The sequence below is a fragment of the Vitis vinifera genome, chromosome 2, assembly GCF_030704535.1.
Source record: "Vitis vinifera cultivar Pinot Noir 40024 chromosome 2, ASM3070453v1".
Classification (NCBI taxonomy): Eukaryota; Viridiplantae; Streptophyta; class Magnoliopsida; order Vitales; family Vitaceae; genus Vitis; species Vitis vinifera.
The window spans coordinates 3,093,168-3,118,442 of NC_081806.1; the positions used below are offsets into that span (position 1 = coordinate 3,093,168).

Sequence of the window (25,275 nt, forward strand, 5' to 3'; positions counted from 1 at the left end):
GCTTAAATTTTTGGGTAAATTGGATTGTCCTCCTCCTATTTATGATTCATTAAAAAAAAAAAAAGGCCAAGAAAGATGACATGATTTTACTTTGAAGCCAAAAAGGTACTGCCAAAGGATTAAGTGGGCATCAAAGTAGTTGTGCTAGGGACCAGGTGATTCCTAATCGTCATTTTCTACTACAGATTGCTAGGGTACTAGATTACACCATCCAGGCAAGCTCTTGTACATACAATTTTGGTTGGCCCCATTTTCCATCTCCTATTTGTATCCACCATCATATTTTGGAGATCGCATCTGCTTTGGTTGTTTCCAAAACATCGAAAGTGTTTTTCCTTTTCTCTGGTGAGTTCTGTTTTCGGGCTTTCGTGGGAATCATGGGAGCAGAGGAAGCAAAGAAAGATACAAGTGAGGTAGCTACAGAGGACCAAGCTCAAGAGAAGAGTGTGATTCCACTGCCCGACCCTGTGGACAAGGTCTCTCGTTCAAAAACATCTGCCAATGTTGAAAGTACTCTCTTCCTCTCCTTTCCTAGTTTATCTTCTTTTAGGCTTATAATTTTCTCAGTGGCCAAACATACAATAAGGAGTTTTTGAATGAATGCTAAATATGCTTTTCAAAACAACATTTGAGATATCCTTATACGAGTTCCATTCTTTCACACTCTTAACATGTCAAAATACTTCTTCATTTGCACAGAGGCAACAGACAACCCCAATGAGAAAAACTCAGGAGCAACGGCTGAAAGAGGTAAATATAAGTCATCACTGAACTTACTTTCATTATTCATAGATTGGATTCACAAAAAAACGACTGACTTCAATTTTGGTTCTTGAGATGCTGTGCTTGCTGCAATCGAAACCGAGAAGAGGTTGGCCTTGATCAAAGCATGGGAAGAAAGCGAAAAGTCCAAAGCAGAGAACAGGTAAGAGAACTTCCAAGTTGGTAGCTAGAATTGAGTTTGTGTGTGTTTTAATTACAGCTTGATGAGCAGGGCACATAAAATGCAGTCGGCGACTGGAACATGGGAGAATAGCATGAAAGCATCTGCAGAGGCTCAACTGAAGAAGATGGAGGTAAAACAACTTTGTTGGGTTCCTTCTTCTTCCCTGTTAATTATTGTCATTGGGATGAACATTGTCATGATAAAACTCTGACAAGAACAGGAAAAATTGGAGAAGAAGAAGGCAGAATATGGAGAGAGAATGAAGAACAAGATCGCTGAAATCCACAAGGCAACCGAAGAAAAGAGGGCAATGATTGAAGCCAAGCGCAGGGAAAATCTTCTCAAGATAGAGGAGGCAGCTGCCAAATACCGTGCGTCAGGAACTGCACCAAAGAAGCTTCATGGATGTCTCGGCAGCTTTGATTTTTAGGCTAAAATTTGAAGGACCCAGAGAATGAGAATGGGGCAATGAGTTTGCCTACTTTGTATATTTGGCTTGTTGATTTCCTTATATGTATGAATTCGTTTCTATGTTGTGCATATAACCGTGTTTGCATTGCTGGATTGTGATAAGTTGATAACTGATAAGCCTAGTTGTAGCTTTTCTTCTCCTTTCCTTTAAACAATGCTTATTAGGTTCTTCGGAATTAGGGGCCTTGGGCCTTTCTCTTCCACTGTTTCAGTTTCGGATCCAAGGCTTTATGGTTATCCATTTATCGTCTAGATATCAAGGCATCCATAGGAGAAGAGGTAGTTTGGTCAGGATTCAGAAAACTAGTTTTTGAAAATCATTGTCAAAAGCATTACCAAACATGCCCTCAGATCTTCTACGGAGAACCAGATGGCGCAGATGGTCTTCTTATCGATAATTTAGTTCCTGTTAAAGGCCAAAACTTCATCTCCTCAACGTAAAAACCTACCATGACCACAAAATTAACATAAAAAAAGCTTCAATAATTGAAGAATCACAAGATAACAGAAACTAGAAACTGGAATACTGCCCTGCTAAAAAAGGGGGGGGGGGGGGGGGGGAAGAACTGAAAACCTTAGTGGTAAATACTTCAATAATTGGACGAATCACAGGTATGAGTGAAACTAGGTGGAAGGTAATTCTAAAATCCCACTACACTAAATAAATGCTCAAAATGTCTTGTTCAAAGGCCTTTTTTTTTTTCTTTTTCTTTTTTTCTTTTCTTTTTTTTTCTTTTTTTTTTCCTTTTTTTTTTTTCTTTTTCCAAATAATCAAAACTAAAAGTAAATAACATCTGCCCTAAGTGCAAATAACACTGAGGAGGTGATTTCACCAAGTCTGAATCCACAAAACCAAACCAGTGGCTCATTCCTTGATCCATAAATATTGTTTTTCCTTCTCCCTTTTTTCTCCTTACCATTCTTAAAGCCAATTGTGGCAGAAAGTATTCGGACCAAAGGGAGCCAGAAGCCTGTAATGTTACATGCAGCGCAACACATTCGTAAAAGCGCCCTGTCATCATGAAGCAGCTTCCATTACCCTGAGAACACAAGAAACTTACTTAACATTTTGCCATAACAAAAATGTAAATATATGTTAATGTTGAACTGGTGAGATGAATTGCACTGATTTGGAAGATGTGTATTTCAGATTCTTGAGTAAAATACATTTCAAGCTTGAAAAGAATGCAAATGGAATAAAAAAATATGCCAAATGTATCAGGAGTCAAGACAGTAAATGGAAGATCCATCAAAGATACCAACCCTGAAACACATGCTCACAAAAATGAAAATAAAACAGAAATTAAAAAAAAAAAAATGAAAAGAACACTCGATTATCTAAGACATAAAATTACTAAAAGGTAATCAAACAGACCATTAAGCTCTCTCTCTCTTCCCCTCCCTCCCTCCCTACACATCTCTTTAGATGGCTCTCAATCAATTTCAATCTTGATTTCTAGAAAGGATGGCTCTCAAATCAATCTTGACCTCAATTTCTCAATTAGCTGCCTATCTCAATGGCTCTTCTTGAATCTTGATTTCTTGGAAGATTAAAAATATTGATATTGATTTTGTTAAAGGGTGGCTCTCAATCAGGCTTTTTTTCAATTTCTCTTTTTTGATAGCTCCCAATCGATCTTGATCTCGATTTCTTGAAGAGTTGCAAAGACTGATCTGAATTTTCTTGAAAGATGACTCTTGATCGATCTCAATCTCAATTTCTCAATAAGCTCTCCCTCCTAATGGTTGAAGGATGGCTCTCGATCTCAATTTCTTGATGGGCTCTCTCTCAAGTACTCTCAATCAAATCCCAATCTGGATCACCCAAACGTTATGAAAATCCAATGTGATTTCCTCTTAAGATTACTCTCAAACTCTAACAAGTTCAATCTCACTACCACCACACACCTTGTTCATCCCTCTCTTTTGATGGCTCTCAATGAATCTATATCCTGATTTCTCAATGAGAAATCTGTCTTGACCTCTTTTGGGATCCTCCTCTCAATTTCTCCTAACCTCTAACAAGTTAAATCTCATCACCACTAAACTCCCTATCCCTATCCTTTTTTCCACAATCTTGATGGCTCTCCGTTTATCTAGATCTTGGTCTCCCAACTAAATATCTCTCAACCTTTCTTGGTCAATCTTGATCTTTATGCATATGAAAATCCAAAGCAGTTCCCTCCATCCCTTGATGTCTTCTACTGCACCTCTAACATGTAAAATCTTTGCTACAACTAAAAATGATGTTCATATCTCTCCTCGGGGCTCCATCAGATGGCTCTCGATTCTCCCTAGATGGCACTTGATCTTGATGCAATATGAAAATTCAAGGCAGTTCACTCTCTCCCCTCCCTATCAATCTTCCCCTTTCTATCTCACAACCTTTGCATTAATCTAGATCTTGATTTCCCAATAAAATCTCTCTCAACCACTCTCTAAATGGCTCATAATCAATCTTGATCTTGACTCAAGGTAATTCCCCCATCCCCTTTCCTACATATGGACATAGACACAAAATTTATATGGATCTCTCTTAATCTGTTTGGATGGATCCCGATCAATCTCAATCTTGATGGTTACAAAGTCACGATGATTTTTCTCTTGAGATCTCTCTTAACTCGTAACATGACAACTCTTGATCTCAATTCCTTAAAGGGTGATGACAATTCAAGGAGCACTAATTTTTTTCTCTTTTCATCGAAGACCACCCTAACAAAGCCTACTTTTCTCTAAAGATTTTTGTGAGACCAAGATTCTTGACTATCTTCCGGAAGAAGCTTTCCTATGCTCTATTTTGCAAGACAAAGCTCTTTCTCTTTTCATTTTTGATGCCCAAAATTCAAACTCATACTTCCCCAACCCATGCACACATGTACAACTGCTATTGCACAATTTCATTTTAAGGATTATTCCATAGTTAAGAGGCTTATAGGTACTCTCAATCTTAATCTCAAATTATTGAAAGGTTACAACACCTCTCCATCTTGATATCAATTTCTTACGAGTGCTATAAAAACTCCAGGTACCCTTGTCTTATTCGATTCTCTCCATCCAAGGTTACAATCCCTTAAAACTAAGATTCTTTGGGAGACAAAGCTCCTCTCCCCTCTGTGCTACATGAGGTAGCTTCTTTTATTCTAATTAGCAAGATGTTCTCTCCAGTTATTTTTTATCTTGAAAATTCAAACCAAAGTTTCCCACATGGTATGGCTCATTGCTCAACAGTACAATCACTACCTATGGAACTATTTTATAATTGCTTTTGAAGAATTATTCCATGTTTATAGGTTTATAACCAATACTCACTTTATTTTGTTTCTTTTCACTTCCAAATTTTTTGGCTCTTGGAATTTTAATATATCATACATTATTCAACATGAATTTAAATATTTTTCCTGAACACATCACTTGTGCCAATGACATATCTAGTTCTATAAGATTGACCATTGCATCATTGCAAAGCTGCAGTATTACTTGTCATAGAGAGTATTGGATGTGATAGCTTGTGCCTTCCATTTATGCATCAAGAGACCATTACACCTTTCCCCTTTTATAACTTCTTTTTATTGGGTAAAGAAAATTTTATTAAAATAACAGCTAGAAAAATAGGTACAACCTAAGTACAATTATAGTGTACATGAAGCAACACACTTAAAGCACAAAGGCCTTTTGAGGGCAAAGGCACAAGTCACAAGTCATAGGTCAAGGCTTTATTACTTGTCATATTGAGCATTGGATACATTAGGTTGCTCCTACCATTTATGCTTTGAGATACCATTGCACCTTTCTCTTTTATTAACTTTTTCATTGAGTAACAAAAAATTTATTAAAATAGCAACTACAAAAAAGGGTGCAACCCAAGTACAAAGAAATACACAAGAAGCAACACACTTGTAGCACAAAGACCTTCTTGGAGCCTTAGGCACAAGTCACAAGTCATAGACCAAGCTTTCAATATACTCAATGTGTTTACTCTTCTTCTTTTTCATGTGTTTCTTCTTCGTCATGTTCTTCTCCATGTATCTTCTTATTCTTTTTCCTTCTTTTTTCTTTTTGTGATAGGTAAATAGAGTTTCTATTAGAGGCGCCTAGAAGCGGCGAAAACAGTACACATGAAGTATACAATTAGAACGCCCAAGAAACTATGCAAAGAAGACAAAAAACCTTTCCCCTAACTAGACATATAGCCATTCTATAAAAATCAATCATAGACAAAGTATGATCCTCTCTATAAACACCCTAACCCAATTTACAAGACTTATTCTTTTTCTTCTTCATGTGTCTTCTTCTTCTTCTTCACCTAGGCGTAAGTCCAAGACCAAGGCTTTCTTCTTTAATAAGGGTTAACCAAATGACATTGTTCTACCTTAATGTTAAGCAATACAATGTCGTTTTGCTCTTCTTTTTTAAAAAATAAAACACAAAAATAGAAATTGAGGTGGGTTAACCAAGAGGCACTGTTCTAACCTTTAACTTAGCTTTTAAGCAAAGCAAAATGACGTCATTTTACTCTTCTTTTAAGATAACAAAAAAACACAAAAACAAAATTTGAGGGTCAAAACAACATCATTTTGGCTTGGGTTAAAAAAAGAAAAAAAAAGATTAAAGATGCAAAAGCATACCTCCACCTGGCTACAGGCAAGCACCCAACAAGGGGTTATGATAAAAGCATCCACATCACAACTTCTAATATTCTACACGAGGAAAGACTAGACCAACATCCCCCTTAAGAGGATCCCATCCAACCAATAAAATCAAGCAGAAATGAAAGTTCCCTGCACAACCTTTCTAAACCAAAGCAAGAGAGACCAAATAAAGACTTCTTTAGCTAGTGAACCAAATGCTTCAAGCCTTTGAATTTTTGCAATTTTACTCCAACCACATCACAATAGGGTTGTTTACTGAACCTTCATACACTTCTACCTACAAAGGTCCCATCCTACCTTTGTAAAACCTCATTCACCAACCTAAAAACAGCCAGGAAATGGCCACACAAAAAGGAAAAAAAAAAAACCTTCTTACACTTCTACCTACAAAGCTCCCATTCTACCTTTGTAAAACCTCACTCACCAACCTTAAAAGCACCCAGGAAATGCCCACACAAAAAGAGGGCGGGGGGAGGAAAAGAATAACTACCACAACATATATAACAAATAGTTAGTCCACTCCTCATCTTTCCTACATAAACACCAACAACTAGCTAGAGACTAACTTTTCTCCTGATCTGCTCCATTGTCAAAAAAAAATTTCACCATCTGCAGAGGAAGAACATTCATATCCAGCTCGCAATTGAAAGATTTAACAAGAAACCTCTCATCTTCAGCACATATCTATACCAGCCTACCTTTCTGATCCCTTAGCACCACTACTACCCAAAGTTGTCCCTTTAGTTAAGTATGATAGGACCCACATGTTTATCTTCAGCTATACAACAACTTGCATCTCAAGAAGCCATGCAAGGAAAAAATTGAGTATATTAAAGTGCTCAAAAGAGGCCAAAAACAGTATCATGAAAGTATGCAGTGACAACCTCAAAAAGGTTTAGGAAGAAGAGAAATGGAAAGACCATAAAAGGGGGAAGGGCCGGGGGGGGGAGGGGAGGAGGATTCAACAGCCCATCCTCAACTATTCCATAAAATCAAGGACAGATGTTATCCCTTCCCTAAAAGGATATTAGCAAACCAAATACCAAGAATCAAAGAGACTTTCATAGCCCCAAAAAAGGTTCAGAAGCTACATATCACTACTTCAGCTGCTTGCCTTCTGATCAACTATGGTGTCAAAAGCTCAAAACTCTTGACACTTCTTATATATCAAGGTTGTGGTGTTATTATTTATTTATCACAAAGATTGATACCAAGACCATTTTTCACTTATCAATTTTCCACCTTAAGGACAAGACATCCTTCCACAATATACAAAGCAAATCAAAACAAAAGGAGAAACTCCCAGAACAGAAGTGATACAAGTTGGACAACTAAGAAAGTACAAAAATCTAAGAGTGAACCAACACAATACTAATTACAACTCAAAGAGGACAACGGAAGACACCAAATATTTGGCTTCTTTTTTGGCTAAAAGGTCTACCACTTGATTGGCTAAGCAAGGAACCCAATAAAAGTAGCACACCTAAAATATAAAAAATTTGGCACAACCACCCAACACTCCTATGCGACCATGAAAGACTTCTTTTGATAGTCACCCATGAAAAAACAACAGCACAATGTTTCACTATTGGTTGATCTCAATATCTAATTATGGATGGCACTGAATATTGGAGTACTGTTGGTGGCATGATGCCAGGGAATATCTTTACTCCAACAAGGCCAAAGATTGCCTTCGTTATAAACAAAGTTGCCCGTTATGCCTTGTCCAATCTCCTTTGATAGGATACAAAGCTTATTGAGTATCAATTGCAAGAAAATTTTGAGTTTTGGCCTAGGCTTTCAAAGCTCTTCTCACTGCCATTTGTCACCTTTTCTAATGCCAACAGGCTAGATGTCCGGATGATCATGAGTCCACAAATGCTTCAGTTGCAACTTTTCTGCTGAAACTACATATCAAGCTGTAGCTTCCACATTCACTGAAATTATGTGGATATAGTCTGTACTACAAGGAACATGGTCTGGTTTCTGCTGAAGCTAAAAGTCAGTTGTAGCTTCAACATCAATAGAAGTTATACTATGTCTATTTTTTCTCAAACTTTCTTTGATTTGTATAATGAAGTGGATGACACTTACATAACATCAGATCTCGTTTTTTTATTTTAGTATCACACTGCATTGAAATTAATTTACATTTTTCCTGCAACAAGGTAGCACGGAAGAATCTTATACTTCATCATATTTCAACCTTTAATCAACTGGTTGATTTGCTCACAAAAGGATTATCTCACCAGCTTTTTCAAAGTTTTACATTCCAAGATCAGCATTCACAACAGAAATCTCTTGCAAGGACATGTCAAGGAAATCAAGCTTAAGTCTACTCTTTGAAATTGAATTATTTCAATCATAACAACCTGTGTAATTATCTCCTGTACCTACTTCTTGACTCTCTCCCTTATAGTTGTATCATCACTCACTACAAGTCAATGAAAAGATGCGGATTCCACAGCCCATCTACAACTTTCACACCCATCATTATTTTTTCCCCATACCATCTATATATTTTAAGGTATCAGATCAGCAAACACATCATGCTCTAGCCAAAGGGAAAACCCCTCTTCTTACAACTTCTAATTTTTAAAATAAGTAAAATGAAATCTCACCAAAATCAGCATTCAATTAATTTTTATACTTTTTTTTTGTTGGCAAACAAAAAGATATATTAAAAAGCATCAATGATCTATGTAGGCAAGGAGTATACAAGCTAAGCCACCTAGATGATGACAACAACAACCCAAAAATAAAAATAAAATCAGCACCAAAGACAAGAACAGAAAAAACCACTATCTGTAGTTCAAATTATCAATAAAAATCCAACAGAGAAACACATTCCCTCTCCAACAGGCTTCCAGACGATTTCAAAAGAGACCTCATAAGGGTTTTTTGCCAGTTTGTAGATGTTGAGCTCTTCCCCATCAAAGATCCTTTTGTTTCTTTCCCACCACACACACCAAAACAAACAAAGAGAAGCCATAATCCACACCTGTGTCTTTTGTCCAAGCCCTTCACCTTCCAAATGAAAAGGAGCTGTTTCAAAGAATCTGGAAATACCCACTATAGCCCAAAGATTGCTAATAACATGTCCTGCATCTTTCTGATTCTATCACAATAGATAAGAATGTGGTTTGCTAATTCCTCCCTGGCTTTATAAAGACTTGATGTATTGGCCACCAACCATCTTCTCATAATAACATCAATAGTTAGGATCTTCCCCATGAAGCCTCCCAATAGTTTCAATACGAATCCGGTCTCATCAACATATGAGTCATACAGGTTTCAGAAATTGTTTCTTCATTTTTATTATTCAATTTTTCTTGGTTAGTCAAGTGACATAACAGATGTGCCATTTCCACTTATTTGATAATCCCATCTCAATTTGTGCATCCATGTGCACAAGACACATGCAATTGTCACAAGATCTGAACCAGGTAAAAGACTACTTAAAACAAGGAACTTAAATGAAAATCACCATAAATATATAGTAAAACAAAATTTACCGATGAAAGCACATAATTACACATTTATAAATAAACATATCTTTGACAACTTGTTTTTGGTATATGGGATCAAATCTGAAACCTCTCCATCAGAATATGTAAAGATCTTAGATATTAAGATCATAAATCAGATGATGGCAAGTAAATATAGTCAAATGTTTGTTTTACTCACATTGGCAGCCGGCAGGACTTCATCTCAAGTCACCTGCAGTAAATAGCCTGATCTATGTGTGGAGGAATTTGTTTTATTTCAGCCCCAAGTTCCTGCTCGATCCTATACCTGGAAGAACAAACAAGAATATTTCTGATATATCGACAAAGCAAACATGACATTCCAATAATCAGCTAGGAGGCACTACTTTTTGACAGGTAGAGCAACCAGATACATACAAGTTGAAACGGTCTTCATAAGTTATTAAATTAACTGCCAGGCCAAGGTGTCCAAACCTTCCAGAACGACCCACCTGAATATGAGAAACCCGACAACCATTAGGAACAAAACAAAAGACACCATCCAAATTTTAAGAATGAAGTCAACATACCCTGTGCAGATATGTTTCAGAGTTCTTGGGAAAATCAAAATTGATGACAACGTTGACTGCCTGAATGTCTATCCCCCTTGTAAACAAATCTGTGGACACTCAGAATTTCAAAAGAATTAGCCAATCCGCACAACTCGGAATTTCAAAAGAATTAGCTTTTACCAATGCATCACATTGTTGCCTACTATATGAATTTTTTCAACTGGTAAAAACTATGACAAGCAAGTAGCATGTCACTAATTTTCTCAAAGAAACAATTTTATTAAAAGAAAAGGGAGATACAAAAGGGAAAAGAAGGGCATCCCCACATTCGTGGAACTTTGACTCTTCAACTTAGTGATCTGTGACAACATGGCATGATACGGATGTGGATATGAGATCCTTGCAGGATACACCTGTTTAGCTACCACTAATCTATTTGATCCTTTTTTTTTTTTGATAGATTAGAAGAAAAATATATTAAAAAGGGTCGCCAAAAGAGCAACCCACAGTATACAGAACATTTACACCCACCACCAAAAGCCAAAGCTACAAAAGAAGGAAGGCTTAAGCAACACCACCCTCAACAAGATCACAACCAATCGAAAAAACTGAAAAGAGTTGAATGAGCATCATTTATAAACAACTTCGATTCCGGCCAAAGAAGACAAACAAAAGAACTTTTACATTTTGGATTGAGAGCTCATCCCCTTCTGTTTGATTCTTAATTGATTGTTTTCCTTTCAATGTCCTTACCAATAGTCACATCTAAGAAAGAAAAGAGTTCGTTGGAATTATGAGAATATTTAGCAATAAGAGAGAAAACGAAGGAGCTTTTATTAAGGATATCTTTGCATATGATTAACTTCTAACCCATTTTCCTTTTTCCCCCCTTTCATTTTGTCATATACAAGTATCTATATCCATTATTGAGATCCTTTCTAGTTGAGTCTCACACCTAAAACTTAGGAGATGTGAAGGTTCAAACTCCTAGACACATCCATGCCTAGCACCCACATCTGAACCCATGCAATATAGCTCCACACAAGAGGAATAGGAACGAGGAAGAAAACTAATGAGGATCAGGACTATTCATTTCAAGTTTATTCTAGGTGTAGAAATAGAGGATAAGAAGCATTTCTATTTGTATTAAAATTAGGATTTCTATTTTTATATACAAAGAGACATAAGAAAGGGGAATAAATCAATATTTCAATGCAACAGTAAAATAAGAGGCAAGAACCAGAAGTTAGTGGAACTTTATTTGAATTTGAAACCAAGAATCAATTTGATTCTGTATTTGGTTGAACTTTTCTCACTATGCAAGTAAAAAAAAAAAAATCATTGATTTCTATTAAGTTCAAAACCATGCTTTCAGGTACATACCAAAATTGTCTGGGTCAGAACCTAACTCAAATGAAAACAGCCAAAAAGCTTTGACATGTTTAGAACCTCAAATAAGCCAAGATATGGATCAGTTTCTCAAGCTGTTAAGAACAACTAGTTCAACTATAATTCACTGAACTTTTATTCAATGAAAATTTTAAAAAACCTGGGACTTGGAACATTGGAACCAATAACAGCCTAGAAATTCCAAAATAAAAAACCAACAGAGGATTGGGAAGATGAATAAGAAGAATGTTTATTTGATAATTTCAGAAGACAGATTGTAAAATTTCAGTTTGTTGATGGTATGGACATCCACTTTCAGAACCCAAAGAAGGGATTTGAGGGCCACTGTAGCACCCCTTATATGCAGATTGTGTGACATATTCCTACAATTTAGGTTGCCCAAACATTGATGATTAATGTCAAGTATTTCACCATTTAAATGTTTGAACAAAGAGAAACCAACTATCTGACATCCAACATCAGATCAATATTAATGAACATTAACAAGCAAAGTTTTTAAGCAAATAGAAATCTTAAGGCATCAAAAACATACCAGTGCAGACCAGATTCCTGCATGCACCATTACGGAAGTCATGAAATACTCTGTTTCGATGATCTTGCAGCATCTTAGCATGAATATAGAAGCACGAATAACCAAGCTCTGTAATTTTTTTGGCCAACAGTTCAACCCGATTGACAGAGTTGCAGAAAATTATCGACTGATTGATTTGAAGCTGAAAATAAACTACTAAATGTATCAATTTCATAAAGAGGAGGGGAAGGGAGTTGTCATGAATGTTATATTCTTTAGTTCAGGTCAAACCTTAGAGAAAAGAGTGTTTAGGCAGTGAACCTTCTGTCTTTCTTCCACAAAAGCATAATATTGAGTGATACCCTTGAGAGTAAGCTCATCCATGAGATTAATAACGTAAGGCTTTTTCAGATATCTATCTTTAAAATCCTTGACAGTCACAGGAAATGTCGCTGAAAACATTAAAATTTGCCGATTCTGAGGAAGAAAACGAATCAGTTGCTCCACTGAAGGTTGAAACTCTGGAGACAACAGCTTATCAGCCTGGATGACGACAGAGGCATGTACAGTATAAGATACACAAATTTTTCTTGTCAAAGCCAAGCAGATTACAACAAATATTAAATCACAGATATATTTTTCTGATTAGTAAAAGCAAATGTACTGGGGTGGTCCAAGGGTTATTACTGTTAAATCACGGATATCAAATCATAAATTATTCAACTACTGTTAACCAAGGGTTATTTGCACTGATGTGAGGTGGTCTTGTAGACTTATGGAGGCAACAAAAATGGGTAAAAGGGAAAAAAAAAAAAAAAGAGGAGAAAAAATTACACGAAACACCATTGGATAAGTTTACCTAGTTATGGAGGCTTTTTTTTCATTTTTTTTAATATGCTTACGAAGTTATGGAGTTTAGAATGTATCAGAAATACTCTACCTCATCCATAACAAGCACGGAACAATCCTTCAAAATGCATATTCCTTTTTTAGAGAGATCCAGAATTCTTCCAGGAGTTCCAACCAACAAATGTACAGGCTGATACAAACGCATGATGTCATCCTTCAAACTAGTTCCTCCTGTGGTGACCATGACTTCAATCTTCAAATGCTTCCCAAGTTCCTTGCACACTTGTGATGTCTGAAGAGCAAGCTCTCTTGTTGGAACAAGTATAACAACTGCGTTAAAAGCATAAATCATAGGCCCATGAACCATCAAATAACAGAGGTGTAATAAATATTTGATACAGAATAAAACCACACATGTTCAACAATGATGTGAAATTCACAAGTAATCATCCACATCTTGGATATGAATACAAATACATAAAGGAAGCAGAGATATGCATATCCTGGCTTTAAACCAATAATCAAAACTCAAACAAAAGTACGTATGAGGCTGTAAGAAAGGTTATGCTACACAGCATAGAGTTGCTAGGAAAGAATGCACTGATATATCAGACCAGCAACAAGCAACATTTTTTATGTCAACTTAAAGATACCCAAAATTGATATGCCAATGGACACATGATATTGGTGTTAAATAAAAATATATATTTGAATGTTTAAAATAATTACAATGAAACATAAAAATAAAAAAAAGGTAAGATTACGAACAAACATTCATAAATCAAAGTAAGCTGATTTTCCCTATGTCTCAAAAAATAAAAAAAAATAAAAAAAATAGTCACAAGCAAAACCTTGATAAGAAGAACTCAAGTTTACCCATAATCATATTAACACTGGTTAACATTTATGTCTTGCATAAAAAGATAGAAGTAGGATTCATGATGCTGACCTAAAATAGCCACAGTTATACAAATATCAAAACTGCTGAGCTTTTATACCATCCAAAAAAAAGCCTCATAAAAACCTCAAGGTCTCTTTTATGTTTTAACTTCGCTTTATTCTTGTGTACAAACATCCTCTGCATTCATCCATTCAAAATTTTTAGGTAAACAAACTCTCAAAAATAAATGCAACATATTACTTATTAGTACAGATGGAGACTAGAAGTTTGAACAGGATTGAGCTTATAATTCATCTTCCCATGATGTCGAGAGATAGAGAGAGAGCAGGGTGGGGGGAAAGAAAGCAACTTTCCTAGTATACTTTGAAAACAAAAAACCAATTAAAGTAACTGAAGAATATCATTTACCGTTAATGCCAAATCATGGCTTTGCCAACATTCCATATTACAGTGCATATATTCTTGAAAGGCATAAAGAGATTATAAATATAAAAGAATTTTATAAATATATATGTGTCAATATATTAGCATATGTTAACATCTATGTACCGCATAATGGATCTGTTGCTCACACGCAAAACATACCATACATACATTTTAGATATCAGAGACTATAATACTTGTCATTCCATTTAAAAGTATAAAAAGCATTCGAAACATCACATGATTAATACAACTGCTGAATTGAAACTATCATATTTCTTTCTATTAGATAAGATATACTGGCATAACACCAATCAAATGTCAGAGGTCAATACCTTGAATTACATTATTATCTGGATCAATTTTTTCCAATGCAGGAATGCAAAAGGCAGCTGTTTTCCCAGTTCCATTTTTAGCTCTAGCAAGAATATCACTTCCAGTTAAAGCAATCGGAATACTTTCTTCCTGGATGGGAGAAGGTCTTTCAAATCCCTTTTCATATATCCCCATGAGTAGTTCCCGTTTCAGAAAATAGTCTTCAAACTCATTTCCTTTTGTAGCAGTTACATCCTGTAATGCAAAAGGAGGGGAAATAATAATTAAAACTAATATAAAAGGAATTCAGTTTCCAACCAAATACTATTCAAGTACAATAGCACCCCACAATCCCAGGTAACAGGACAACTTATATAGAGATGCTTTGATAAGGATCAAGCCACTGAATTCCCTAGCATAATGATGGTAAACACAGCAAATAGGCAAATTATTTCCTGAATTTTTTAGTGGTCTAGAGTCGCATAGCACCAATGAGAGAGGTGAAATTGGTTTTATATTGAATTATGTCTGTACTAAAAATACAATGATCAAGATGGAATATACTCCACCAGTTTTACTAATAGTCCTTAGAAATAAATAAAATGGAGGGATAAAAGAACAAGAAAAAAGTCAATATTTCTAAATTAAGGTGTAAGGTAGGCAGCTCAAATTTTGAAAGGTAAATAAAGGTATGTATAAACTAGTAAGAGAAAAGCTACACCATAGTACTCAGGACATATAGGAGCACCTAAAGCAAAGCCTCAAAAGAAAAAGCACAAAAAACACTCTGACACTCAACAAGACCCCATGCACTCTACAAAATCAAACAAAGGCATTGAGCCTTCACTTTAAGTGCATGCTAACCCAAGCTAAAAGATTACATGAGAGTTTTATCATTTGGTCATTTTGAATTTATCAAAAAAAAAAAAAAATCATTTGGTCATTTTGTTCCTTGTCTTCAAAAGATCTTTTTGATTGTGTTCTCGCCAAATTGTCTAAAAAATGAGGATAACCTTTGTTTTTTTTTTTTTTGATGACCAAGGAATCTTTTATGGTCAAGCCCTTAGGACTCTCCATGGGGACTCAAACCTCGCGGTGCTGACCACCTTGCAACAACCAGCACCAAGTAAATTCATGGTATCATTAGTGGCAGGATTCGAACCCAAGACTATATGTCACTTACTAGGGCCACACTTCCCAGTGTTCACCTTGACCAACTATGTTACTTTAATGGGTGCAAAGGAGGATAACTTTTCACACATTTTTCCTTTTCTTCCCCACAAATGAACTATGTCAACTTAAAAATGTATCTTTCACTGAAGAAGATATCACCTAATCTACACTGAATAAGGAAAACAATAAGTTCCATAGAATCCTTGCTTTGGAGCATAGAAGAAGTGAGTGATCAATAGATTCCCCATCCAATTTGCAAAGATAACATTTATTCATCGGTGGTCTCCCTCTCTTCTAGAGATTATTGGAAGTCAAAACTTTTCCCCAACTAGCTTCCCATGCAAAAAAACTCACTTTAGACGAGACCCACAAATTCTGGATAATGTTCATTGGAAAAAGGACCTCCCTCCCCACTTTTAAAGCCGCATAGAAAGATTTGACTGAAAACGATCCTTTTTCAACATCTTTACACACCACCTTATCATTATCGTCCCTTCTAACTAACTTCCTTCTCAAACATGGAGAAAAAAAATATCAACAATGTCCAACTCCCAATCATTAAAGTGCCTAGTGAGCACAAAATCTAATGTCCCAACCCTCTAGTGTCATCCCCCAAATCCGCCATCCATGCCTCCTTTGACAAAGCCAATGCATATAAAGAAGGAAAGAAATTACACAAGGGCTCCTCCGCACGCCATCTATTTGTCCAAAACTTAACACTTCTACCATTACCCACTTCAAAGGAGGTCAACGAAAAAAAATTCACCCCTTCCAAATAGTTTTCCAAACACCAACCCCATAACCACCTCTAACTTCACAAAGGTGTCAACCCACGCCTTCCTTTCCCCTCTATAATCTACCTCCAAAAAACAACTCCATTAGAAGCTTCTCTCCAGCTCCACTAACCAAGGAGGGCCCGATTCAGAAGAGAGAGGCTTCTAATGCCCTAACCCCACTTTTTAACCAGCCAACCTCATAGGTTCAAGTCTTTTAAGAAAGCATTCAATCTTTAGCATGAACAAACACAAGCATAATGGTTGCCATGCATTTCTCTCCAATTGTATAGTAAAATGATGGGTGTTTAAAGGTATGGAATGATAACCAGAGGAGAGAACAAAAGAGTGGCTGCTAAGATGAGAAAGAAGCCATTGGGAACTTTGTCCATTGATTGCAGAAGTTGTATACACTGGATCAAATTGATAGCCATAAAGTCAATGAGATTATTGATAAGATAATTGCTCCATCTTGAGTTGTCATGGAGGGTTTGGAGTTGTTGCAGAAGAAGATTGGAGAATCACATTGAATAGAAACTTTATTTTTCACACAGTTACCTGGGATTACCTCAAACGTGAAAGGGTAAATATTTCAACCAATGAGAGTAAGCAACTACAATATCTTACAAAATCAACCTCTCTTTGATATAAGATGCTAATACCATTGTAAGATTCATAAGAAAGGTTAAACTCAATAATTAACATGGGCATGCAGTAAAACCATTTGAATTCTGACACATTCTGAATATCAAATCTTAGTTGGATGAATGATTGCTTGATTCTTAACAAAATAAATAAATAAAAAGTCCTTTAAAATGCATATTATATAAAAAATAAAATTTAAAAAAAAAAAAAAAAATCGCACCTCTGTCTTGTAGCGAGTATCAGGTGGAGGAACCCTTAGCTGTGCCTTCCAATCTTGGGAACTGAGTACCAAAAAATGATCAATGGTTGGTTCACAAGTAGAGCAAACAATCTTAGGTTTAATAAAATAAGTAAAAAAAATGCTTTCAAAATAATTATCTTTTACACTACATCAACATGTTTCTGTGCGCTTAACAGCATAAAATACCAGAAAATAAAGAATAAAAATGCAAACACTAAAATGATGTAGAATATGTGATAGACCGTGATCCAAAATACAAAAATGATATACAATAAAAGTTGGAATTTTGAACCAGAATTCAGAGTTCAAAAGGTGTCCAAGAAGTCTCAGTACATTAAGTTTCTCTGCAATGTAAATATCAAAATGAATTATTTAAAATATAAACCAATCAAAATAGATTATTAATTGTGCAAAATATGGAGGAATATCACCAAAACATAAGCACGTCATTCATCTCTAGTAACCATCTCTCCCCATCCGCACCAATGAGCACTTATTCCAGGTGTTGGGGTCACAAAGAGATGACATAGCTTCCCAACCTCAGAATCCTCTATTAAAGCTCTTGTGATTTGAGATAGCCCATGAGAGGACCAGCGACTTGGAAATCCTACAAATTCATCTCTAAGGGAGCAAATTTGATCTACTAGCCATTCTGTTCAAAGTTTCTTTCTACACGAACTTCAGATAATACCAACTAATGAACTTGATAGTGGGAGATTATTCACTTATCTCTTTCCCAGATAGAAGAACAAAACACAGCAGTGCTTCCCTCGAATCAATTTGCCAGTCCAAGAAAGCTAAAGACCCAAACCAATCTACTAAAACCCACCCGATTAATCTTAGGATTTTGCTTCCTTTCGATTAATTAGTCACCAAAAGCCAGAACTTCTGCTCCATTGTAAAATAATTCCGGACTCGTTGTTTATTCCAAAACCCACATTCCCGTGAATGTACACAAAAATACCCTATAAACCATGGGAAACCCCTAAAAAGAGTAAAAAATGTACCTCGAATCAACGACTTCGGACTGTACTGTCTTCTCAACTTCATTCGCAGGCGAATCAGTAGCAATTGGAATCCGTCTCAGCCACTGCTGTTGCTGCTGATTCTGCATCGGTGGTCTCTGAAAATACTGTTGTTGTTGGTAATTAGGGTTTCGGTTTTGAAAATTAGGGTTTGAGTGAAAATTTCCGCCCCGGCCGTTGCCGATCCCCGGCGGATACCGACCCCGTGGGTTCATCAGAACAGCTTAAAAAACAAGGGTTTGAATCTGATCCCAATACTCTAATTTCAAAAAACAGAAATAAAAAACAAATCAAACTTGAAAATCGATGATTTCAAGCGTGTGCGAACCAATTCACTAGGGTTTTGAAAATTTTGCCTAGGCCTGTTTCTCTCTAGCTTTGAGGGTATTTGACCTAGGTGACTAAGGGCGCGTTTAGGTTGTTTTATAAAAGCGGTTTAAATTAGCCTTCAAAACTGGAAAATGTTTTCGAAAAGCATAAAATTCTAAAAGCAATGATTGGAGAACCCACGTGGCAGCCTTCGGAAGGTGTTCTCTTTTACAATAAAATAAATTTTGGAAACCTGAATTACTTAAAAACATTTCCAAAACCTAATTTTGGACACGTCGGCTGCATCTCAAATTTAAATACTAAAATCCAAAGAAAAAAAAATTAATATATATATTATTTTTTCTGTTATGTTTGGTTTCGAAAAAAATTAAGAAAAGAAAAAAATATACAAAAAAAAAGATTTTTTCATATTTGATTGTACTATAAAAAAATATTAAAAAAAATCAAATATAATTAAAACTAATAAAAAAATTTATGTGTTTTTAAATTATTTAATTTTTATATTGATGAGTTAAAATAAATAAAATGAGTTTAAAGTAACAAAAAAAATAATTTATTAACTTTTAATTTTTTTTTATTTACTTTTTATTTCTTTCTACTTTTCTTTTATATTTTATTTTCCTTACATTTTTCTTTAAATTTGATGGACCAAACATAGCCTTCATATTTAAATTTTATCAAATTAGATATTATAAATATAAAATTATCATAATAATGTCCAAGTAAGATGTAAACTTTATAAATATACTTATAAATATTTTTTTTAATTATTATAGAAGATAAAAGATAAAAAAAAATTAATATAATTTCTATTATTGACCAAATATCACTATTTTTAATTAACATGATTTTATTTATAATCAATATTATGCAAAATTTACATCATGATATCTAAATGGTCATGGACCAAACAGGTCTTTATTTTGGTATTAAAAAAATTAATTACAATATAATTTGTATAAGATGTCAGTCTAGATTAGCATGGAGTCTATCCTTTAAAAAATAATGTTTTAATTTTTTATCAACTTATATGATATTATTATTGAATATCACAATTGATATGTAACAATATCATTTTCCTCGACAAAACTACTTATTAGGTATATTATTACTTCTTTTTATTAATTTTTTAGAATTTTTTTGGAATATTTTTATGAGCTCTTCATTCCATTGATAATTTTTGTTCATATTTTTTATTTTTATTTTTTTTGTTCAGATTTTTATGAGGTCTCTGAACATACTATTATGAAAAAGAAACATAGCAAAAAAAAAAAAAAAACAAAAAACAACAGAGTGCTCTTTTTCGTTCTCATTCATCATCCTTAGATATATGAGTAGGAAGGTTCTAGATATAGGAGGTTGGAAACAAAGAATGTTGTAATTAATCTGAAACTAATATGTAGCTAATTTGTAACTAATTCCAGTTCATCCTCTTAGAAAAATACAAAAGCAATTGTTTAACTAACATAACTTTATTTTTCACAGTTAAGAGAATCTTAATACTCCCCTTCAATATGGAGAATGCATATTGTGAGTTCCCATCTTGCCAAGTAGAAGTGTGAACTGTGTTGGATGAAAAACCTTTGTTAATAGGTCTGCTACCTGATGTTGAAAGAAACATGAAGTGTTTTCAATCTGCCATCTTGGACCTTTTTCTTTACTAAGTGACAATCAATTTCAATATATTTCGTTATCTCATGGAAAACAGGATTTGTTGCTATGTGCAAGGCAACTTGATTATCACAAAACAACAATGTTGGTTGCAAATGACTTATGTAAAGATCTTTGAATAAGGAAAACAACCATAGCCACATTAATTCACAAGTGGCATTTGCCATGGAACGATATTCAGCTTCAGCATATGATCTAGACACAATGTGTTGTTTCTTTGACTTCCAAGAGACTAAGGAATCACCAATGAAAAAAATAAAATCCACTAATTGATCTCTTGGTATCTAGACAAGCAACCCAATCAGAATCTGCAAAAGCTTTCAATTCAATGGCAGATGAAGAAGAATAGAAGAGACCTTGACCAACTATAGATTTAACAAACTGTAAAACATGATATGTTGCTTGTAGATGAGGAGTTTGAGGCTTGGCAAGAAACTGACTCAATCGATTGATAGAAAATGATAAATCTAGTCTTGTTATTGTAAGGTAAAGCAATTTACCAATCATTCTTCTATACATAGAAGGATCATCAAGTAAATCTCTTTCATCTTGTGAGAGTTTAACATTTGGATCCATAGGAGTCTTTCTAGTTTTGCAGCCAAGATATCTTGTGTCAGACAAGAGTTGCAAAGCATAGTGCCGCTGAATAACAAAAATTCCTTTAGAAGATCTATCAACTTCAAGACCAAGGAAATATTTTAGATTTCCTAAATCTTTAAGTTTAAAACAACCACTAGGAAACTTCTTCAACTCATCCACATTTTCTTGATTATTACTTGCTATGACGATGTCATCAATATAAACTAGTAATGCAATGAAAGAATTACCATTGATCTTAATGAATAAAGAATTGTCAGAAGCTGATTGTTTAAAACCTGTGTTGATAAGAACACTAGAGAACTTAGAGAACCATTGGCGAGATGCTTGTTTTAGCCCATAAGGGACTTGTGAAGTTTGCAAATAGTGTTTACAGATAAGGGCTCCCCCTCATGGTGAAGACCAAGTGGTAAGGACCAAATGGTAAAGACATGTAGACTTCCTCATGCATCATGCAAAAATGAATTATTGACGTCAAATTGAGTGAGATTCCAACCATGAACAGTAGTTAGAGCAAGAAGAACCTTAATAGTTACCAATTTTGTAATGACAGAAAAAGTGTCAAGGTAATCAACACCTTCCTGATGAGTGTAGCCTTTGGCTACCAAACGGGCTTTATATCGTTCAATGGTTCTATCAGCTCGATACTTGATTCAGTAGACCCACTTGCATCCAACAAGGTGTTTACCAAGAGGTACTGTGGTCAATGACCAAGTCTCATTTTCCTTAAGAGCTCTCAATTTCCTAGACATTGTTGCTTGCCATTCTGGAATAACTGCAACCTCAGAATAAGTAGTAGGCTCAAAATTGGAAGAAATGGCATTGATAAGAGATATGTGAGGGGTAGATAATTTATTGTAATCAAGTACTTGAGATAAAGGGTGGCAAGTAGATTGCGAAGCAAGGGAAACTAAGCAACAATGATAATCTTGAAGGTAAGAAGGTGCTTTCCTAGAATAGGTGGGACAATCAAAATATGATGAAATTGGACTAGAAGAAGGATTTGTTGAATTATTGGAAGAAATGGAAATATGAAGTGGAATAACAAGATTAGAGAAAAAATTAAAATGATAGGGTTGTGAGTCATCATTTTGGAAAGGAAACATTGACTCATGAAAAATGACATCACGGGAGATGAAAATGGTATTGGTGGACAAGTCAAGTAGTTTATAGGCTTTATAACCAGATGGGTAACCAAAGAATACAACTTTAATAGCACAAGGTGAAAATTTTGTACAAGAATGGTTCAAAGTGGAAGCATAGCACAAACAACCAAAGGCTTTAAAATGAGAATATGAAGGTTTCTTTTTAAACAACAACTCAAATGGGGTTTTGTTGATCAACAACGGTGAAAGAGTGCAATTAATAAGATATACAATTGTGAGAATGCAATTACTCCAATAAGGCAAAGATAAGTTTGATTGAAAGTGCTAAGTCCGAGCAACATGCACAAAATGTTGATGTTTCCATTCCAAGTATTATAGTTAGCACTAGTGAGATGATGGGATACGAGAACAATACTAGGATGATCTGAATTGTGAAAGAAATAAGGACTAGTTGAATCTTCCATAGATGATAATGAGTTAGGAACACTGGTGATAGCAAGAGTGACTATGCTTCTTCGAGTCATCAGTGATGAAATGAGACAAAACAAAGTATGACGAGCAATAGAAATTGCTATGATACCATATTATGAAAAAAAAAAAAATAGAGCAGAGAAGAATATAAGAAACATAGTGCTCTGTTTCGTTCTCGTTCATCATTCTTATAAATATGAGTAGGAATGTTCTAGATATATGAGGCTAGAAACAATGAGTATTGTAACTAATCTATAGCTAATCTGTAACTAATTCCAACTCATCCTCTTAGAAAAATACAAAAACAATTGTTTAATTAACTAACAAAACTTTATTTTTCACAGTTAAGAGAATCTTAATACATACTGTTGTTGTTGGTAATTAGGATTTCGGTTTTGAAATTTAGGGTTTGTGTGAAGATTTCTACCCTGACCGTTTCTGAATACTGACCTTGTGAATTCATCAGAAAAAAAAATAAAAATAAAAACTAGGGTTTGAATCTGATCCCAAAACTCTAATTTCTAAAAACAAAAATTAAAAAATAACAATAAATAAAGCTTGAAAATTGATGATTTTGCCTAGGCCTGTCTCTCTAGCTCCGAAGGTATTTGACCTAGGTAAACAAGGGCGCGTTTGGGTTGTTTTATGAATACAATTTAAATTAGCCTTCAAAACTAGAAAACATTTTCGAGAAGTAAAATAGTAAAAGGAATGATGTGGACAACTCACATGGCCACATGGTTGGAGGGTGTTCTCTTTTAGAATAAAATAATTTTTGGAAACCTAAGGCCTGTTTGGTTGGTGTTTTTAAGAACTGTTTTCTGTTCTTGAAAACAAAAAACACTAAAAACTTGTTTGGTTGAGAAAGTTGTTTTTGTTTTTCTCGTTCTCTGTGTTCTCAAAATGACACTTTTTAGAGAATAAAAAAATGTTGTCTTCCTTTCTTTTTTTTTTTTACTGTTTATAGAACAAAAAAAACCATAAGAGAACAATTGTTCTTCGTGTTTTTTTCTTCCCGTTTCTTAGTTCTATTATTCGAATGAGATCTGGGTTTTTTTTTTATCATGTATTGTTAGTTTTTTTATTTTTCCCGTTTGGATGCTGAGAAAAGTGGGGAATGAGAAAGAAAAAAAAATTTTGATTTTTCCCGTTTTTTTAGTTTTGATTTTTCTTGAGTTGTTTTGTTCAAGAAAAACAAAAAAAAACCTGTTTAAAGACATGGAATAGAAAGAAAATGAGTTGCTTATTGAGAGGGTTTTGCAGATGACTTTTTTCTTAGTTTTGAAGAAGATGAGAGACGACAGAGAGTGAGGGTAGTAATATGTAAATAAGGTAGTAATATTGGGTAAATACTTTTCTCAAGATTGGAATGGTCAGAGATATTTTTAAGGGATATGAGGGTCATTTGTATGGATAAAATGGTTGGTAAAAAAAATCTCATATATAAAGTGAAAATCTATTAGTCAAAGCATATTGGTTGGTAAAATATATTGGTCAACACAAATATAACACCATTTTCAGTCGTGGGAATCCCTTGGAAAGTGACCATCTTCAAACTTCACCTTACTTACATTTATTTTCATGTCCAATTTATTTTATTTACAAACTTGTTAGATGAAAATTAGTTGTAAAAATTAAATTAATTATTTTTAAAACTTTTTATCTCATCTTAATAGAATGTACTATAATTTTTAATAAAATTAAAGATTAAATAAAAATAATGTTAATAAAAATGATTTTATCTTGTTTGATTTATTTTTAAAAAATATAAAAAAAATTATTTCAAAATTAATCAAACTATTATCATTTTTATTTACTTTTCTTTCATTTTTCCCCAATTTTTGTTTCAAATTTTATAAAAACTAAAAAAAAAAAAGTATTTAAAATATAATTAATATCAAATCTATTTTTAAAATTTTAAAATGAAATAATTTTTTCAATTTAAATAAATTGTGTATATAAAAATTATTTATAATTTTATAATATAAAGTTACTTGAAGATAACACTTTATTAATTGGAAAAAAAAAACACCTTTCTAACATGTTTTTTGTTTTACTTGTTCTAAAAAACTTTTTTATTAACTCAGCCAAACATGTTTTTTTTTTTTTTTAGAACAAAAACTGTTTTCCAAAATTAAGCTCCAAACATTTTTTTTTTTTTTCTGAAAACACAAAAAAATTGTTCTTAAAAACTATTTTCTAGAACAATTTTCAAAAATAGCAACCAAATAGGCCCTAAATTACTTCAAAACATTTCAAAAACATAGTTTTTGACACATCGGCTGCTTCTCAAATTTGAAATTTTATCATAAACAAGAGTAAATATGTAAACATACTTATAATATGGGTTAGGTAACTTGACCCTTATAATGCTTCCAAACTTTTGTTCACTATTCAAGGTCACTTTCAAGTTTTAATACAGAGAGGTGGGCTGCCAACTCCGTGCAATTTCACATTATTATTTCCTTTTGAATACAAAATTAATTTTCTATTATAATTTATTATTATTTTTTAAAAAAAATTCTATTAAAATTTATTATTATTATTACTATTACTGTACAAGTCAACCCTCAACCCATACGACTGTATTTAAAACGAAACCAAAATTGGCGCGATGGCACTCCATGTAGTATGGATAATGGTAGCTATCACACCCCTGAATTTTTCACGAGTGCGTGGTGCTAAGGACCCTTCCTTAGCCAACCTTCTTTCTCAACGTTTAGAAAAAC

At 34.2% G+C, this 25,275-nt stretch overlaps 2 protein-coding genes across 2 annotated transcripts; one reads left to right on the forward strand and one right to left on the reverse strand.

Moving 5' to 3' along the window:
* Positions 1 to 154: 154 nt before the first annotated feature.
* Positions 155 to 1,534, forward strand: LOC100263385 (remorin). The gene is made up of 5 exons (XM_002271424.5): positions 155 to 510; positions 700 to 750; positions 838 to 925; positions 995 to 1,076; positions 1,167 to 1,534. Exons 1-5 carry the CDS (start codon positions 378 to 380, stop codon positions 1,374 to 1,376), a joined length of 564 nt encoding a protein of 187 aa, XP_002271460.1. The 5' UTR covers positions 155 to 377; the 3' UTR covers positions 1,377 to 1,534.
* Positions 1,535 to 1,879: 345 nt separating this feature from the next.
* On the reverse strand, positions 1,880 to 18,905 carry LOC100241111 (DEAD-box ATP-dependent RNA helicase 8). The gene is made up of 10 exons (XM_002271321.5): positions 18,354 to 18,905; positions 17,326 to 17,386; positions 14,535 to 14,769; positions 12,967 to 13,205; positions 12,318 to 12,569; positions 12,048 to 12,228; positions 10,124 to 10,212; positions 9,972 to 10,045; positions 9,754 to 9,861; positions 1,880 to 2,457 (listed from the first exon to the last, which is right to left on the reverse strand). The coding sequence occupies exons 1-9, from the start codon at positions 18,584 to 18,586 to the stop codon at positions 9,783 to 9,785; spliced, it is 1,443 nt and encodes a 480-aa protein (XP_002271357.1). The 5' UTR covers positions 18,587 to 18,905; the 3' UTR covers positions 1,880 to 2,457; positions 9,754 to 9,782.
* Positions 18,906 to 25,275: the final 6,370 nt, after the last annotated feature.